An 18,814-nucleotide genomic window follows, 5' to 3' on the forward strand; every position below is an offset into this window, starting at 1 on the left:
TTGCAGACTATAAAAAGAAATGTGTGGAACAGAGAGATGAAGAAAACTGCTGCATGATTATTTTTACTGACCAATTACTTACTTTGTTCATGTAGTGTACAATAAACAAACTGTATGGTTTCAGAGTGCGTCCAATCATTTTGTGTGTTGGTGTGAGCTACATATTTATGAGATAAGGAGTTAAGGGTTCCAGGGGGATCTGTAGCCTCTGGCTCAGCATTCAGCTCAAACACAAGAGGACAAGATGTGCAAATGTGCATGTTTGCACTTCAATGTCTCTGCATCGCTCTTCCTCACATCACATGCCTGCTTTCTGCCCCTCTCGCGGGATTATCACCTGCAGGCGGCGAAGCCTCGCCTGGCCTTGTAAATGCGCTAAATTCCTCTCTGACGATTCTCAGAGCAAACACACAAACACAGATAAGAGCTGCGTGTTTTAAGCAGGTTTAGCGTCTGGTGAAAACAAGACGAGTGCGCCAGGCAACAAACGGCAAACACAGACGTTTCTGTGCATTAAGGAATTTAAAGCAGCGAAATATATTTTTTATTTAGGAATTATAGAAATATGAAAGCAGTTGTTCACCAAGAATCACCACGTCAGCTCACACTCCCTCCTCTCAGGACTGATTTTTACAATCTGGGATTATAAACCTCAGATGACTGATTGACATCAGCTCCTGTCCAGACCTTCACTTCTTGGATATTAAGTATCCGTTTTTCATTAGACGTCTGTGGGAGTTTTGTTATTGTAACCACATGAATTCTAAAGTTTCTCTTTTCTTGATATTTGCCACCAAAATCTAATGAAAAAACTCATTTGTGTCCAAGTGAACATTTGTGCCACACTTGATCCTATCAAGACGTCAGGCTGGCTGCAGACATGAAGCCTCTCGCTGCGGCCGCCACGTGCAGAGGTACGACAGCAACGAGCTGATGGACACACTGATGCTATTAGCCGCTCAACACCCAAATGTGTCTGTACTGATAGGACTCATATGTGCTGTACGTCCAAAAACGCTGCTTTAAGTGTGCGTTCACACATGGAAGTGAATTTGTGTTTTCATTTGACTTTAAATATTTCATCTAACACACTGTGGTTTCTCTCCTGATGCCACCGCACGAAGGCTCATGAGTTCAGCTTGATTCCAGCTATCAGCTGAACTCCTCCTGTTGGCTGTTAGGGGCGAATAATCCTGGTTTTCCGGCTGTTTATCCAAAACTTTGGTTTGCATTCCTGACATCTGATGTGTATGCATCATTACTGAACAGCTCTTAATGTGTTCTAAATAAAATCTGCATATTAAAGAACTTTAACTAAAAAAAAAGTCCAAATGGGTCCAAAATGGGAAAAACCATAATAATAATGTAAGCAATCAAAGAATAAGATCAGGAGTCAAAGTGACCATTAAAAGTCGTTTCTCAACCAACCACACGGACGCTCCAGGGCTGGTTTCCCCTCCGGAGGTTCAACAGACACCATCCTGTGCAACATGAAGCAACAGCATGGCTGCCTCTGGAGCTCCTCTACCCAGATACACACACACACACACACACACACACACGCCGGGTATTCATATCTTGTGGGGACACCTAATTGACATAATGCTTTCTCTAACCCAACTGGAACCCTGACACTAAAACCACATTTTGAGTCTCAAAAATGTCCTCAAACTTATGGGGACCAGGATTTTGGTCCCCACAAGTATAGTAAAATTCAAATTTTTGGTCCCCACAAAGATATGAATACACACACACACACACACACTCCCTGTCCTTCCCTCAGGCCTCCCCTCCCGTCTTTGCTCGTCTCAGTGGGAAGGTCAGAAGAACACAGTTATCATGCTCGATTTGATTACGTCTTAATCCAATCAAGCAAAGCAGAGAGAGCAGCATTGATTTTTGAGACACAGAATAATGCTTATTGGGCTTAGAGGCACATGGCTGATTCCTGGACAAGGTTAAGTCCAGAGGGAAATATCATATCTGTCACCGAGCCCATCGGCGAGCATGCTCATTTCGAGGTTTACCCCTCTCGCTGCAAGATGCGAAGCACTCTAAGCGCTTTCTATTCACCCATAATTTCCAGTCATTTTTGTTTAGAGAGACTGTTAGTAACAGCAAGCTACCAGATAAGACACCAGAACAAAGCACACGGAGCGCAGCTGTGCAGAGACGGAGGGTCGCCTCTCAGAAGTAACGCATGCAAAAAGCAGGCGATGGTTTTGGACGCGAGTGGAAGGAGACGTATGGGAATGATGCAGAATGAGGAGGTGACAGGAGCTTGGAAAGACTTCTTAATCTAACGGCAGATTCCAGGCATTGAAATCCGCCACGAGCATGTTGCACACACACAAGCTCACAAATATGTCTTTGCTCAACTATGTGCGCAACATTGGATGAGATGTGAAGCAGAAACACTCGTGGTTAGTCATCGCTCCGACATGTGCCCTTCAGCCTTCATGCTGTCAATTAGAGTATGTGCAAAAACATGGCTGCCTCTGGAGTTACGTTGTGCGTACAACCCCAGCCTGCACATGTGATACTTTTTGCAGCGCTGCTGTCTAAATGCTGCACGATGGGAGCGCTATCTCACTCTGTGCATTTTTGTGTCTTTTATTATTTTGGACACGGAACCTAAAAACCTGCTCCACACCATCGCTTTGCTGAGATGAAGACTGAAGAACAGGGTTTCTGCAGCAAAGCCTCGCCCCCGCTCCGCTTCCCACCCTCCCCTAATGGCAAACAACAAGCTGGGAGATGACGATGACACGAGCATTTCGGGGAATGGCGAAGCCCACTCACCTTCTGGTTCACCACACAGTGTGCACTGTGATTCTAAACAAGGACCAAAGAGAGATAACAGGAGATTGTTAACAGAGGCGACACATATGCGAGCATATATGCTTGAGCATGTGTGTGTGGGGACAAACATTAGCATCACCAGGCATTAGGAAAAAACGGAGATGGAGCATCCCTCTCTGGCACAAACAAATGAAACATTCAAAGTGAGCAAACAACAGAGAGACACAAACATTTTTCGAGCTGCTGATGTCCTTGCAGGGCGGTACCCATGTGCAACACAATAGAAACCCAGCAACCATGCATAATACAACCGTGAGCCACATGCGGCCTCATGAAAAGGGGAGAAAAAGAAAGAGGATCATAATTCATCAGTGTCATGTGACAAAACTGCAGCATTAAACCTGAAACAACATGAAATCATGACGATGCTATAATCATTTGAAAGAAGAGGGTGTAAGGGTTAATATGCAGCATGCATTTCAGGCTAAACCTAAATGACACATGCAGGTCATGCAAACCAATCATCACCCAAACACACAGAACTACAAGTGCATGAATCCCACAACTCAGTTTAAAGGCATTAAAGTTATCGATCAATCCTTCCTGGAGCCGGGAAAGTGTTGGCAGCTTCCAGGAGTGCAGCGGGATTATTTTAAACAGCCCAGATTAGCAAATATGCTGCTTTGCAGAGGCAGACAGTGGGCTTAACAAGCAGAATGATGATGAAAATGTTGTCCTCAGGCCCTGCAAAACAGCTGTGCTGTGTCACTGCGTCTCTCTTTTCTCTAAAAGTAGCCAAAATTGTTCATGCATGCTTTTTGTTTTTGAAATTTTATTTTGCTGAAGTGCTTTGTCATCTATTCCCGACTAATTAGGGGCTTAATTAGACGATCAGCAACCTTCCATGACTCGTCTTATTTTGTAGTAATCTGTGAGGCTGGTTCAAATCAAACTAAATGCTCAAAGCACTAAAGCACGACTGCCTTTCTGCCTCGTTGTTCCCACGTGAGCTGTCTCACAGGTGAAGAGGCTGACACAGAGCGGTGCTCTCTTTAAAGGTTTGTTGTTGCTGTCAGTCTGGTTGTAACACAGTCACAAACTGCCCATAGCTTCTTGTCTGAGCACCGTGGCTGCAATTGGCTGTGCTAAAACTTTATTTACTCTTTCACAGCACCTTCCCTGTAAAGCCAGCATGTCTCTTGGTTTATGCATAAGTGTAGATCAAAAAGCCAAACACAGAGAGAACTCCAGCGTGCACCAGTCCCACGCTGTCAGTAGTGTTCGGGGTCTGTGGGGTTAAACCAGTCACAGTCAGTGCAGGGCTCCCAGCGAAGTGGCGGACAGCAGAAGCCCAGAGAGAATTTACTGGTTTAATTAGCCTTTTTTACTCCCCACTCCCTACAGTGTAATTCCACAGAGTCAAAGCAATTGGCTCTATTAGTTTGTCCTGCCTGTTTAAATTTAAAATGCTCTTGAATTTCCCCGTGTGGGGCCCGTATTGATCAAGGTCAGGCAGTTTTTACAGTATGGAACTGTTCTTGGGTAATTCTTATTTGCTTTCCAATTAGATGTGCAAAGTAGCTGCCAGCGGAGCATCAAGAGGAATGATCATGGCTCTGCTTCTCAGGTACAAGGATAAGACTCTCAGCTTACATCCTACGGGCCAGGTGACGCCCGCCACAGGGTGCCGGCCGACCTGCTGACCCATACGTTTGATGAATGAGCTTCCAACTATGTTCAATATGGAAAAAGCACATCAAGGTATTGATTGGTGTTGAATGCAGTCACAGTAAAATTGCCAAAGGTGGTTCTACCCAATCGTGGGGCGTAGTTAGATTGTGGCTTAGCTTTGGGTAAATTAATAATGATGTTGTTTACCTGAGGTTTTATGTACCTAATATTACGTCGTGTTCCTTTCATTATGTCCTGACATGTAAAACTTAGATTAATACGGAGCCTCGCAGGGGACATGGGAGGAAAAAAAAATTAAGACGGACTTTTGCGAGATCTCGCAAAACAAACTCGGGATCTCGCAAAAGTTTTAGCCGCATTCTTCGGAGGCCGCCAGCTCGAAGCCGACCGGGAGGTCGAGGCACGATGTGCCGGGAAAGCGGTGTTCCTCCCGGCTGTAGTAGGTCTCGACCTCCCGTTAGCTTCGAGCTAGTGGGTGTCAGATCTCCGAAAACGTCGGAGCACTTTTGCAAATATGTGATGTCTTGTAAACCGAGCAGATATCTGACGTTTACACAACTACAGTCACGCCTCAAAATATCTTAAAAGTGTATTTTGTGACCCAGAAAGAGGAATAGTACAACTAAGTAGCTGCCGCCATTGTTGGAATTCAACTTTTGCGAGATCCCGCAAAAGTCTGTCTTAATTTTTTTTTCTCCCATGTCCCCTGCGGGGCTCCGTAGATTAATTATTATTATTATAAGATAAATTATTGGACTTTGGGTCTTGTGCTCAATCATCCAGGTAAGTAAGGGGGGGGGGGGGGGGGGGGGGCTAATGGTACATCTTTCGCCATCTTACATGCTGTGCTTGCAGCCATTCCCCAACTCTCTGTGAATGGAACTCATGGCCATTGATCAGTAGTTGTTGATCAATAGTCATGAGAATTTGCATAATTAAGATTAAGGAACTGACCTCACAGCCCTTTGTTCCTTCTGTGGTGCTGGTTTCAGTCTTTATGCAAATGTACTGATTATAAGTTTGAAACCTGCAGCTGAGACTGAAGAAAACACAACGTCCAGATGAACAGAATCAACTTTTGGGGATTCGGGACTTATCGATTCATTTTATCCATAAATATATTTCACTGACTCCCGAGTCGCATTCATTTTAAAAGCTGAAGAACAAATCATCACTAAGCTCTGACTAACTCGGGCTGGGACAAAGGCCAGCATCCATCCAAATATAATACTGGGTGTGAAAAGTAACTGCATCCTGAAAACAATACAAAAAGCATTCATCTATGACTCTGTGTGGAGGTGAAACCACAAACAAAGTGAGAGTTTTTCCACTGTATCACCAAAGATGTTGAGAAAAGGTTTTGGAGCCAAAGCCCCAACTGCACACTCAACCATGTGAGGAGGAAATATAAGCTGCAGAGGAAGATGAGATAACTGCAGCACTCTACAGGCCACGATCGTCGTCACATTTCAAGAACAACAAATGGAGCTAAATAACCAGCCACGTATCATCATCTATACCCGGAGACACGTGAGCGCCAGTCTGGGCTTGAATGCAGACTCCTCGCTGCTCTGGAGTAAACCAACTCGCTGTTATTCACAGGGGTCTGCGGCGTCCCACGATATCGCCAAACACAACATACACGAAGAGCAAATCCTTGATCTGATAATGTATTCATCCATAATTAAAGACTTCATTTCCATATCAGCGCAGCTTGCTCACACCTTCCCCGGTGGCTGATCTCTCTCTTCCCCTCACTCCCTGCCTTCTCGCCGTTCCTCCCAATCATGTGATGTGTGAGAGATACAGGTGCTAATTAGCTAGTTTTCTTTTTTTAATACGAACGCTGTGTTTCTGAGAAAACACGCGGTTATATAAAGGAAGGTGAGATGGGGCGTGAAAACTGTGCAGCACAGGTGTGAGGGTAAAGAAAAGCATATTGGAGTTGGCGTGTTTTATCAATGACTCGGGATTTACTGGAAGGAACAGCCTATAAGCTCTGCTTGTTTGCTCTGAGTTGGGCCGCGCGCTGATTGTGAGACACAAGCCAAATAAAGGCTGTTTATTGGGGGCAGAGTCAATCGGCTGTCAATAAAAGGGAAGTGCACAGAAATGTACGGATCATACAGATGAACCTGCAGAACCGCACAAAGATAAACCACGTCCCGGTTACCACTTTCAGTTTACTTTTCCCTCGAATGGCACGAGCCATCTTCAGCGGGGCCCCCTGCACACAGCAGCCCCCCCCGGAGCTGATCTAGCACTTCTCAGAGGAGAGCGTGAGACCGAAGGCCTCTCACTAAGCTCTGTCTGTGTCTGCAGGGGCTAATTACACTGGACTTCCACATGCTATGCTACTTAAATTATGCGATCTACATGAAAAAGGTTATAAGTAGGCATAGAGAAAGTGCTGATCATACTTTAATGGGTCGATACTTGTGTACACTGGCAATAATGCACCTCAACTTGCTCCTTTTGAATGTGCAGGAGCAGCAGCTTCATTATGTCAAAGACATGAAACTGGCCGGTGATTTGAAAGTTTGTTTTTAGCGACATAGAAACAAATAGATGCAGTAAATGTCACTTTATAAGAAGAGACAAGGAACCAGAACCTCAACATTGTGCAATAATGAGGAGCTCGTTTTCAAGAACACTCTTAATTTTCCCTCCTTAGAAGGAAAACAGCAGGTGTGTGACATCAAACGGTTTGAAAACAGGCCTGCCGTCAGTGTTTGTGGATGAAGAACGCTGTCAGAGCGCTACAAGCAGCTTTATTGGTGTGCGACTTTCAAAACAAGGTGCGTCGGAACAAATGGCTAAAAAAGAAGCTTCAAAGCTTTGAGTCTTCTCCTGTGGCTGTGCTGTGAAGAAGCAGCGGATGGTTCAGCGTGGCAGACACGCAGGGATCCAAGCACGACCTTCAGTTATAGGCGAACGCTGTCATTCTGTGGCGAGTAAAAAAACTGTCACATGTCAGGATGCATCGCTTGTCTGTTCGGCAGATCTCCGTGGGTACGTGTGGTGCTGTGAGGCCGCCGATGCTCGAGGCGAGCACATCTCCCTGCAATGAGAAATCCAAACCGCCGCTCCACCCAGTTCTGATTGTTTCATGTTTATTTCTGTACAACGAATACAAGACTAATATCCGGTACATGGTCTCGCTGACACTTATTTACAGGGGTCAGGGGTCTCTAGATTGTTAGGTCACAGTGACTGGGGACCAGTGGAGTACAGCAGGCCTCCACTGGGATAAGGAAGCCGTTCTCCTTCCTCTGTCACACTCACGCTTTCATCGTGTCAATGGGTGGATAAGTGACAGCGGCGTCATAAAAAATTCTCCCTGACTGTCACCGATTTGCAGCTTCTGTCCGTTTTTGTCTTGAGCCTGCAGCGCATTTGGTGTAAATCTGAATCCAGTGTTGAATTTTGGCATTTTAAGCACAGTGAACACCTACAGCAGAGACAAACAGGAAGTCAGGGACAGAGCGGAGGGTGATGACATGCAGCAAAGGCTTTAGAGTGAAGACTAATCAGAGTTAAAAGGGGACGGCAACCTCCTCGCATTTTGGGAAAATTGGTGTTTGCTTAATGATTGCAGTAATTTCTTTGCTATTGATGATGGTGATGACCGATTGGAGAAAGTTGTTGTGGCCAAACTCTTCACCCAGAGGCTGAAGGTGCACTGTAATCACCACCAGACTGGCCAGAAAGCAAGTGATTGCTGTCTAAATGCTGCTCTGCAATAAGAAACTCGAGTCAACAACGACTAAAAAAACGAGGTTACAATGTGTCAGTTGTACGTGTTTTGCAGTTAAATAACCGCCCTGCAGATATTACATCACTATTTGTGGAAGAATATATGAATTTTTATTTCAAACATATGACTGTGCTGAATGTAAAGAAGCAGTGTGACCTATTTAAAGTGAATTTCTGTGGATGTCAACAGCAAAGGATTTGCACTTTTGTCATTTCATCACAGTTTCTGCCATTTGACCCCAATGACTGCAGACTGACGGCAGACGGACTGCAGACTGACTGGAGACTGACTGCAGACTGACAGCAGACTGACTGCAGACTTACAGCAGACTGACTGCAGACTGAAAGCCAACTGACAGCTGACTGACCGCAGACTGACAGCCGACTGACCGCAGACTGACTGCAGACTGACAGCCGACTGACTGCAGACTGACAGCCGACTGACTGCAGACTGACAGCCAACTGACAGCTGACTGACTGCAGACTGACAGCCAACTGACAGCTGACTGACCGCAGACTGACAGCCAACTGACAGCTGACTGACTGCAGACTGACAGCCGACTGAATGCAGACTGACTGCCAACTGACAGCCGACTGACTGCAGACTGACAGCCGACTGACAGCCGACTGACTGCAGACTGACTGCCAACTGACAGCCGACTGACTGCCGACTGACTGCACACTGACGGCAGACTGACTGCAGACTAACTGCCAACTGACAGCCGACTGACTGCAGACTGACAGCAGACTGACTGCAGACTGACAGGAGACTGACAGCAGACTGACAGGAGACTGACAGCAGACTGACGGCAGACTGACGGCAGACTGACGGCAGACTGAAAGCCAACTGACTGCAGACTGACAGGAGACTGACAGCAGACTGACGGCAGACTGACTGCAGACTGACGCTGTCTTCACACACCAAAGTCATTCTGAAGGTGGCAACTGTCTGCAAGCGGTTGCAAACCTGATCTCCGTCTTCCAAGCAACAATTTCAAAGGCAATGAGATTGCACGGTCATTGCACACGGTCGCAGTAATTTTAGTTGTGCTGCAGTCTTGGGTTACTTCAGTTTTCAATACATGTTTAACCTGACTGACCAAACGACCCGCCCCGAGGGTGTTAAGCTTAGGTTTAGTTTAGTGCATCAGATTTTATGTAAATGAGTGCGAGTCTGCAGGGCCTTTAATCTTTACATATATGCTGTGAGTGTGCAGTTTGTAACATGGATGTGGATCATGCATACGTATCATGTGCATGCATGCTGTAGTGCAGTGTGTGTGGGTGGGTGGACACACCGTGTCGTCACAATGAGTGTTTGCACATTAGAAGCGACATTTCATTTTGCAGTTTGTTTCCCATGTTAGTCCCTGAGCCTCTCACATAACAGCCTGACTGTGCCGATAAGATGCCAGACACACGGAGGTGGGAGGGTAGGAGGGACGGATTTGGTGCATGTAGGCAAGAGAAGGTTGGTTTGAAAAAAACAGAAGCTAAAACGTCCCATCGTTTTTCTATCAAGCCCCCAGGGTCCCGGGTCAGATTTATACGTGGTTTCTCTGAAGTCTCAGGAGGCGAAGGCAGACGAAAGGAAGAGGGAGATAAATATTTTAGGGAGCAGGAGAGGATTGAAGTATAAGGGTGAGACTTTATTTGAGTGATTCACTGCCTCTAACCTGTGCTCAAGTGTGGATGATGGCAGGGAAAGAAAGGAAAGAGTGTGAAAGAGAAGGACATGTGAGGTAGGAAAGATGGAAAATGATGGAAGGCCAAAGAGAGAGAGCGAGCTGTGCAGACAGACGCAGACAGCGAGAGTCATGCAGAGAGGATATTGATGGCCTCCTTCACGCCCCAGCAGCCCTCTGTCTTACTAAAGCATCTATCAGGACGGCCGGGCCTCGTACATGGTCATATTGACACCTGCTGATGGAGGGGGGTGTAGCCATAAATGGCACATCACTTACTTAACTTTCCCTTCGCTTTGTCCTCTTTGCTCACTGTGTCCTCCCAGCTCATTCATCATCACGTCCTTTAAACTCTTCTTAAATTTTGTTTAGATCCAAACTGAAAATGTCTGCTCGTTGTGGAAAATGAGCAGACATTTGGTGTTTTTCAGCCAGGGCGACCGAAATACCTGCAATCTCGAGTCCTTTCGGGCAGAACCAAGTGTTATATCTGCACATCTGTGCATTACGACAGTCGTGAACCGAGAAAATTAAATGCTGGAGTCAATTAAGTTTTAATTTTACCCACAAAAATCTGCAGAAATTAAAAATAAATCTGAGAAACACTGCTGAGAATCTGCAGCCATCTTTCACTGCACCAACAGGGAAAGCTTAAAAAGCAGCCGAAGATAGAGATAAACGTTTGTGGATTTTACAGTAGCAGGCGGAGGAAAGAATTAAAGTCAGTCTGTTTCTAAAGGAACACGGTCCACTCGTCAGAAACCCCCGCTGGGTTAAAGTGGACCAGCGGAGAGTTCTGGCGCCTTCACTTAACGAACAATTAAATCTGATCGGCGGGTGATGCACATCACTCTGGATTGAGTTCATTTTTGTGTGCTGGCATTGCTTCCAGCTGATGGCATGGACATGAGCAGCTCAGGTGCATCGTGTGAAATGCTTTTCAGAAATTTTTCAAAAAGCTCAAAAATATCAGGAAGCACACAAACTGGTTGTGCGCGCTTTAATGACACCTAAAGGCGGGACGGGTCATTGATTTTAATCAGATCTACATGCGTGGCTCAATTATATTTGTGCAAAATATTACAAAACTACTATTCAGAGGTTGTGTGACAGTCTTGTAGGCAGTTTGCAGAGAGAAGGCTGTGCTTTTCATGGTCAATGTTACATCACAGGCAGCTGACATCGATTTCTACTCATGCCGATGACGGTGGTTAGACTCCCTGAATTCTAGCTTCTATATTCACTTCCTGGTGTCCGGGCTGGAAATCAGCTCACAAAGCATCAGCTAATGTTTTAGCTTGGTTAAAGTTATTTGGCTGAATCCAAAATAGCAGGAAATATTGGAGTAACAGCACAGGTCAGCTGATCGCAGCCTGCACACACACACCTGCCAAATCTCACTTTCACCCCCACCTTTACATCCCATGTCTAAGAGCCAAGTAAAGGTTAATTTTATTGGTACTGGTAAAATGATTAGAGGAGAAATATACATGTTTGATGTTAAGAATATAATTTCTAGTTAATTTCAAAATACTGTTTTGTTAAAGGTATAGAATATAAAAGTGCGACGTTCTAATGTGCTTTTTAGTATTTTGGGCTTCCGGCACACTGTAATTACGTAGTTGGGGAGTAGGGGTGGGGGAAAAAATCGATACTATGTAGTATGGTGATATTTTGTTTGCTAATAATGTATCGATACAGAGACAGCAGAAATTGATACTTTGTTACAAAAAAAGTTTTTGTGGACTGGAACATGCTCTGAGTTCAAAAATTATTAAAATTATATTTTGTTTTAATTTACTTTCAAATTCTTCAGTTGCTGAAGGGGCTGCATAGTTTTCATAAACTGCATAGTTCAGAATAGCTATAATTGTACCAGATGGTTGATTCAGTTAAGTTGGACTAGACTGTAATACAAACCGTTCAGTTTGTCAACAATAAAACTGAAATGAGAGAAAGACTGAGTGTGAGACTTTGATATTAGAGAAAATGAATATTGATAAAGTTTACCTTTATGTACAGAATCTGAATATCGCAAAATATTTTTAAAAATTGCAATAATATCGTATTGTGCGTTAAGTATTGTGATAATATCGTATCGTGGGATGTGTGGTGATTCCCACCTCTATTGGGGAGTCGGATAAGATGGAAGCAACACAGTTTTTTGACCGAGTCTTGCCATGTAAATTAAAAGTTTCAATAAACATCTTTTTGCAAGAAAAGTACCTGGACTTGCTCGCGTTTCAAATGCATGTTGCTGGACTGACTCCTAAAGGTGGTACAGAAGAGTGAAATAGAGACGGAGTGCCGCCACTACACCACGTACGCAGCCTTTTATAGCTAACGGTTTTTGTATTTACAGATTGAACCAACAATTGTGGAAGTTTAGAGGATATTTGGCACTAAATATTTAACACGTACACGTCCCACGGCCACGAGAGGCTTACCTCTGAGCGTGCTAGCACATCAGAATCAGGCGACTCAATGTAAATAACAAAACAACGAACTTTCTGAAGTGACGTAACTAAAACTGAACTGATGCTGAACCTAAACAGCGTCGCTGTTTGTTTTGTGTGTGATTTAGTGACTCATCATTTTAAAACCCCTCCGAATGTGAAAGACATTTTCCCACAGAGAAAGCTTTAAGAGCAAGTGGGAAGGATGGTGTGTGGAAAATCAGCCGCTGATGTCTTATGACTGTTATTGTTATAAATCAATAAATGTAATCACTGTCATGCTCTGTTGCAGCTCATTGCCCCCAACGTGTGCGCAGCATTGTGCTCAGCATCAGCAGACGAAGAAGCAGAAAAGAGTCTGTCGAGCATGAAAGTAATCAGCAAGGTCAGTGATGGCGGTACTCAAGCTACTGTCTGTAGTAGCTCTTAGTCTCTTATTCCTTTAGACATTTTTGTTTTGTGGATTCAAAGCAAACAAGACACCAGAGAAGACAAAAATGGGAGACGGGGCGAGAGCTGGGGGAATACTGCGCACCGGTTATCTGCAGGCGTGTTTTATTCGTCTCCGAAACTACAGAAAAATATTGCTGTGTTTGTTTTCCGTGGAGTTTTCCTTGTTTCAATCATTTTCAATTAGGAAACAAGGCAGAGCCGAGCAAATCGTCCTGTTTGCATCCTGAAAATGAGTCTTGATTGAAGTCGGTAATTTGGTTCGAATTGGAAGCTCGTCTGCGAGCGCAGGCAGAATCTGTCAGCTGTTTGAGAAAACTCAACTCTAGACAACAGGAACTCATTAAAATGCAAGCTTTTTGCAGAACATACTGACGCTGGGTAAACACAGATCTCAGAGGACACTGAGGATGTACAGTGTTGGCTGTGTGCCATTCATTTACTGACTAAAGTGTCTCCATTGGAGTTTGAGCGCATGCTAGCTGTCTGCGTTTTATTATACGTTCCAGGTGTGTCATCAACACGCTCACAGCGAGGATGATTTAATCCTGATATTTAGTGTCATAGTTTAGCACTGAACAGGACATACAGCGAGTGTGTGAGTGGACCAAAGTACTGGGCACACTTGAGAACAAGCAGTCCAAACGTTATTTCACAGTAATGCCTCCAATATTTCTTTCTCTTTCAAATGGAACCACAAATATTAACCACGGGCAGGATACAGTCATCCTGTGAGACGGAAAAGTTTCAACAGCTGGATTTTAGAGAAAAGAAACACGACTTTTTCTAAATTACCTCATTTGAAATGCAAACTAGCTTATTTGTAACGCATTAACCAAATTCTAAGATACTGTTGAATCCTCGTGCATCGTCAGTCTGTCTTCACTTCAGCATCTGCAACGTCACTCAGAGCTATGTCCAAAAAATGTTGCACAATCTGCAAATAAACAGGATCCTAGTTTGCTTCAGATCCTCACCAGGCAGAAACGCTCAGCGCAGCCTCTTTGGAGTGGAACCCGGCCACGTCCCCCTCAGCGACGCTGCTGGTGACTTTTCATCTTTAGCCTGCGGTGAAAACGCCGCGTGGGACCTGATTAATCGACAGTTTCTCGTGAACCTGCTGGAGTTTCATCAATCAGCATCATCTCTAAACCACAATAAGTCCAAGAACAAACACAGTTTGACATCATCATGAAAAATCAACCAATTAAATTAGATTTTTAATTTTAGGAACTTCAAAATAAATCAGTTGCACTTTAGCTACATTGTGACAACAAGATCCACCTGTCGTGGTACCACATGGTATTTGACTATAACTATTTGGACACTGATGCTATTTTCTCATGTTGCCTCTGTACAGCACTACAGTGGATGTTTAAATAAAGCAATCAGTATGTGAATGAAACGGAGCCTTTGAGCCACTCTAAGCCAGGTTTGATGCCAGCCATCCCAATGTGTTTTATGCTGTAAGGTAGGGATGCACCGATACCGATACTGGTATCGGGTATCAGGGTGTATGTGTGTGTACTCATACTCGTGAAAGTTAACCGATACCAACTTATTTCATTAATCAGAGGGTGGCTTGTCATTTCTGTTGTAGTTTTTTAGATTGGCCACTAGGGGGGCAATTATTATTTTATTTATTATTTATTTTATAATAATTATTTTGTTTGTTTGTTTACAATATGGACACTCTGCAATAATTTAAAAGTTTAATTTATTCTCAAACCTAATTTGTATTTATTTTATTCCAAACAGAAGTGTTTATTTATTATTCTGAAAGCTCGAGACAGTGCCAATAGTTCAGTGATATTTTGTTAAATTACAATGTGGAGACTCTGCAATAATTTAACAGAAGTGCTTATTTTTCACTTGAAATTTTTTTGTGGTCATTTTTATTAAGATTTTATTTTTTATCGGCAGAGAATAAAATAAAACCTGTCTTCCAATTCATTGCATTTGTGTGTGTGTGTGTGTGTGGTAGAAGTATCGTTTTTTGTACTCTGTATCGGCAAGTACTCAGATCCAAGTATCGGTTTGAAAAAATTGGTATCGTTGCATCCCTCCTGTAAGGTATCAAACTCCAGCGCTATGACGACCATCAGGACAAGTAAAGGTGAGCGTAATGAACTGAACACAGCTGCGCTCTGTTTGGATTTAATGTGATCAAACTGCGCGTCTGTCGTCTGTCTGTAGAAACAAGCTTTTAATGCATCACGGCTATAATGATATAAACTTACAGACAACTCGCTCGTGTTCCTCCACAAGAGAAAACCAGACATGCTGCACACTTTCTCATGTGTAAAGACTTGATAAAGAGGTGTGTGTACGTGAATACATGACTGTGTCTGCCTTAGAACCAATGGCACAGTGTCACGGCGCTCATCAATCTACCCGCCTTCCCCAAGGATGATGTCACTGGCACCAAGCCTGGCTGGTGGCCCACTGGACTGAGGGGATCGACTCTCATTATCTCCAGTCCAGATTTATACGGCTGCTGTGCTCATATTTTACAGAGAGGGACATGGAGGAAGCAGAGGGAGGGGATGAGGGAGCGAAGAAAGGATGAGGACAGAGAGATGGAGAGAGTGGGACCGACTATCGGCTATTTAAAGAAAATTCTTCTGGCAATCAGCACTATGAGCAGCATAAGAAATCAAAACCTGTGTGCATGTGTGCATCACTCTTTAGATGCCATATGCTGTCACTGCAAATAGGAAGAGGCTTCACTGGATGCTACTTGACAAAGCAGAGACAAGTTGCTCGATTTCTGCTCATTTCCCTCCGTCTCACACACAACCAGCAGAGATCACCACCTGTGCAGATGAGTTCTGAGTCGAGCTGTTTGGTAAACAAAAACATATGTGCTGCTTAGCATATGTCCAAGTGCAGGAGAAAAAATGACAGAAACGAGCTGCAATCATAAAAAATGAAAGGGAGCCAAATTCTCTGCATGTTGGAGGGAGACTGGTAAATTGGCACGGCTGGGAAACACCTCTCCTCACCCTCTCCCTCTTCTAGACTCCCTCCATTTCTCTCCGTGTGTCTCCATAATGTCGCAACATTGTTTCATGTGATTGGGTGTCTGTGTAATGATGACAGATTGGCACCTGGTGTCTTCACAGAGCAGATTTGAGCAGCGACACACCTGCTGTCTTTGGCTCCGACCGCTCTGCCAGGGAACGTTCACGTACAGATGTCATAGCGCTCGTGCGTATTTATGTATGTGTGCGTGCGTGTGCTTTACGAGCGCCGCCTAGGGTATTGCATTATGCTTCATCTCCAGGAATGGACCTAATGGGCCGTGAGGAGAAAGCAGACGAAGCAAGCCCAGAGGCAGCGTACAATGTGTCTAACACCTGGTCAGCCATGTCACCGGGAGGCCATATTGGACTCGTTCCCCATCCTTCTGTCTCTTTGTTAACTAGTAAATGCATCTTGGGCCAAAGCCGGGGAAGCTTTGTTCACAGCTAAATATCCAAGCCAATCATATGCAGACGAGCAACGTGATTGGATTCAGCAGATGAGCTGACGGTCTAGTGGAATCAGAATAACAATGCATATTTTAATCTACCTATATTATCCTTAATGCAACTCAACCACTGACAGCTCTCACCAGAGATTGTGGGGTCTCACCAGCACAATGGGAATCGGTGGGTTGTGGGTGCAATCTGTAGCTTCAGGTCTCACCCTGAGACCAGACTCGAGACCTTGTGACCACACTGGGATGAGAAGTTATCAGCTACACTATTAAGCTTGGGTAGTGATCAGGATCCAGAGAGACACCTGCTAATCAGAGATGGGCAGTAACGCATTACTTGTATCCGATTACTTTTTTCAAGTAATGAGTAAGGTAAGGGATTACTATTGCAAAAACGGTAATTAGATTACCGTTACTTTCCCGTAGGAACGCTGTGTTACTGTGTTACTAAAACCGTGATTTTTTTTGCAAGTATGTCTCATGACAGTGACGTAAGCGAGTGCGACGTTCGTGACAACAGCTGTGTGCAGATCAACAATGGATCATATATCGAGTGCAGAGAGAGTATGAGCGTGCAGCGTTTAAAGCGTGGAAGTACTGACCTTACTTTGAGTTTGATTCCATAAAAAGTGACAAAAACATTAGTGTCCGTTGTGCGTGGGAAGAAAACTTATTTTTACAGCGAAAAAAACCCCTAAACTTCCAAACAAGCACCGAGTAGCTACTACGTAATGGGAAACTCACAGAGAAACTCGCGGATTCTTCCACTGACCGCTGCACACCTGCACCAGAGTAACCCTCCGCCTACCCCACTCCTGCTTTACAGGTGAAAATAGAGCAACAGGACCGCTAGTCTTTGACTTTATTTATTTTCTGCTGTGTTTTACTTGCATCTATTTGAAAGACTGAGTGTAAACACAAAAAAATATTTATTTTATGTGCTGGAATGTGCAGAAAATAGGTTTAAATATTAAACTAATTTCTTCCAGTCAGAGAATGTTGCAGATAATAAAATTTTTGCTTGATGCATAAAGTTAAAAGATTAAAACTAATAAAACAAGTTTTAAAAAGAGACTTTTCCATTTGATTACATTTTGTATGATGATTATGCAGAAAAAGTAGAATTGGGCTGAAAGATCTATCACTTTATCACCTATTCAGGTTGTAAATCGTGTTTTTAAAATGTAACTAAGTAACTAAGTAATTAATTACTTTTGAAAATATGTAACCAGTAAAGTAATGGGATTACTTTTTGGGGGAAGTAATCAGTAATTAGTTACTGATTACTTTTTTCAAGTAACTTGACCAACACTGCTGCTAATTAGTACTGAGCAAAAATAAAAATAAAAATAATAGGTCACTACAAAAAAAAAAAAAAAAGCTGTGCTGTTTGTGGGATAGTTGCTTGATCAGGCATGAGGTAAACATGAGAGGTCCAGGGCAGTGACTCCAACTAGAGTAAAACACAACTTTAAGGCTACATAAGGTTTAAACCATACACACTTTATTAGCTGTACAGTCTAACATGGGAGTCTGACTCACTGCTGGAATCAGCCTCTAGTGGCCGCTCAAAGAACTGCAGTTTGTGACACTTGTGGGCCGGCCTTATTCTTCAGCCCTGAAGGCTGCTGCTTGGTATCAGCAGCTGTCCTCGGGCTGATATGGGAAGCAGGCCACAGCAGCCTGATAAGCTTACTTCTTTCAAACGCCACACTCCCAGATTTGAACATTTTTATTCCATTTCTAACTCTTACTTGTCAGCTATAGCAGGCGATGACAGAGGTGACATCCTTTCGGACTGTTTATAAATCATCTCCTTCTGGAGCCACAAAAGGTTTAATACAACTGCTTTCCCCCACACACTCGCCCCTCAAGATCTACAAATAGAGTTTGATGTGCAGGCTTCCTTTTAAGATCTGTTCATCTTTCTCTGTTTGGTTCCTCTGACAACTTTTCAGCTCTTTTTTGCTTTTCCAACAACTCCTGAGTTAAATCTGTGCCACATGCTGCACAGCGTTCACCGTTTTTGTCTCTTTGTTGTTTCGGCTCTTTGCAGTCGGTTTTTTAAAGATGTCTTTCCTTAATTGCTTGCTGCTGGAAACAACATTATTAAGAGCAGGGAGAGTGAATTAAGAGGTTCTTAAGCTGTGGGCTACAAAACCAAAACAGAGAAAATGGCAAAAAAAACACTCCATAAACCTGAAGGCAACTGTAGCGCACAAACTTCATCCACTCACAACTCAAAAATAACACCACCCAATAAGGAAACACATAAAAAGCATTTCTTAATAATGCAAATAGCAAATTAATTCAGCGTGCACTATTTTAGTTAATCTCAGCTGCAACAGCGCAGGCACCGCAAACGCCACATACAAATCTGCAAAAGATCGATATCAACTCACTAACAGCCTCAGGCAGGAAGAGGCGATAAGGAACTACATCTCACTCACAGATGCATAAATAAATCATGCTGGTCCAGAGAGACGTGCTTG

General features: G+C 43.8%; 1 protein-coding gene across 8 annotated transcripts in view; it reads right to left on the reverse strand.

The window, feature by feature from the left end:
• dlgap2a (discs, large (Drosophila) homolog-associated protein 2a) overlaps positions 1–18,814 on the reverse strand; it is a 188,481-nt gene that overhangs the window by 88,966 nt on the left and 80,701 nt on the right. For 4 of the 8 annotated variants that reach the window (XM_085143735.1, XM_085143731.1, XM_085143728.1 and 1 more), the window contains one exon: positions 2,803–2,835. The exons of 3 other annotated variants lie outside the window; for them this stretch is intronic. In XM_085143735.1, coding sequence (XP_084999861.1) covers positions 2,803–2,835 — 33 coding nt within the window. Of the gene's footprint in view, positions 1–2,802; positions 7,946–18,814 lie in introns of all 8 variants that reach the window. One more of the 8 variants, XM_085143729.1, reaches the window with a different exon arrangement.

The sequence above is a fragment of the Neolamprologus multifasciatus genome, chromosome 19, assembly GCF_963576455.1.
Source record: "Neolamprologus multifasciatus chromosome 19, fNeoMul1.2, whole genome shotgun sequence".
In the NCBI taxonomy this organism is placed as follows: Eukaryota; Metazoa; Chordata; class Actinopteri; order Cichliformes; family Cichlidae; genus Neolamprologus; species Neolamprologus multifasciatus.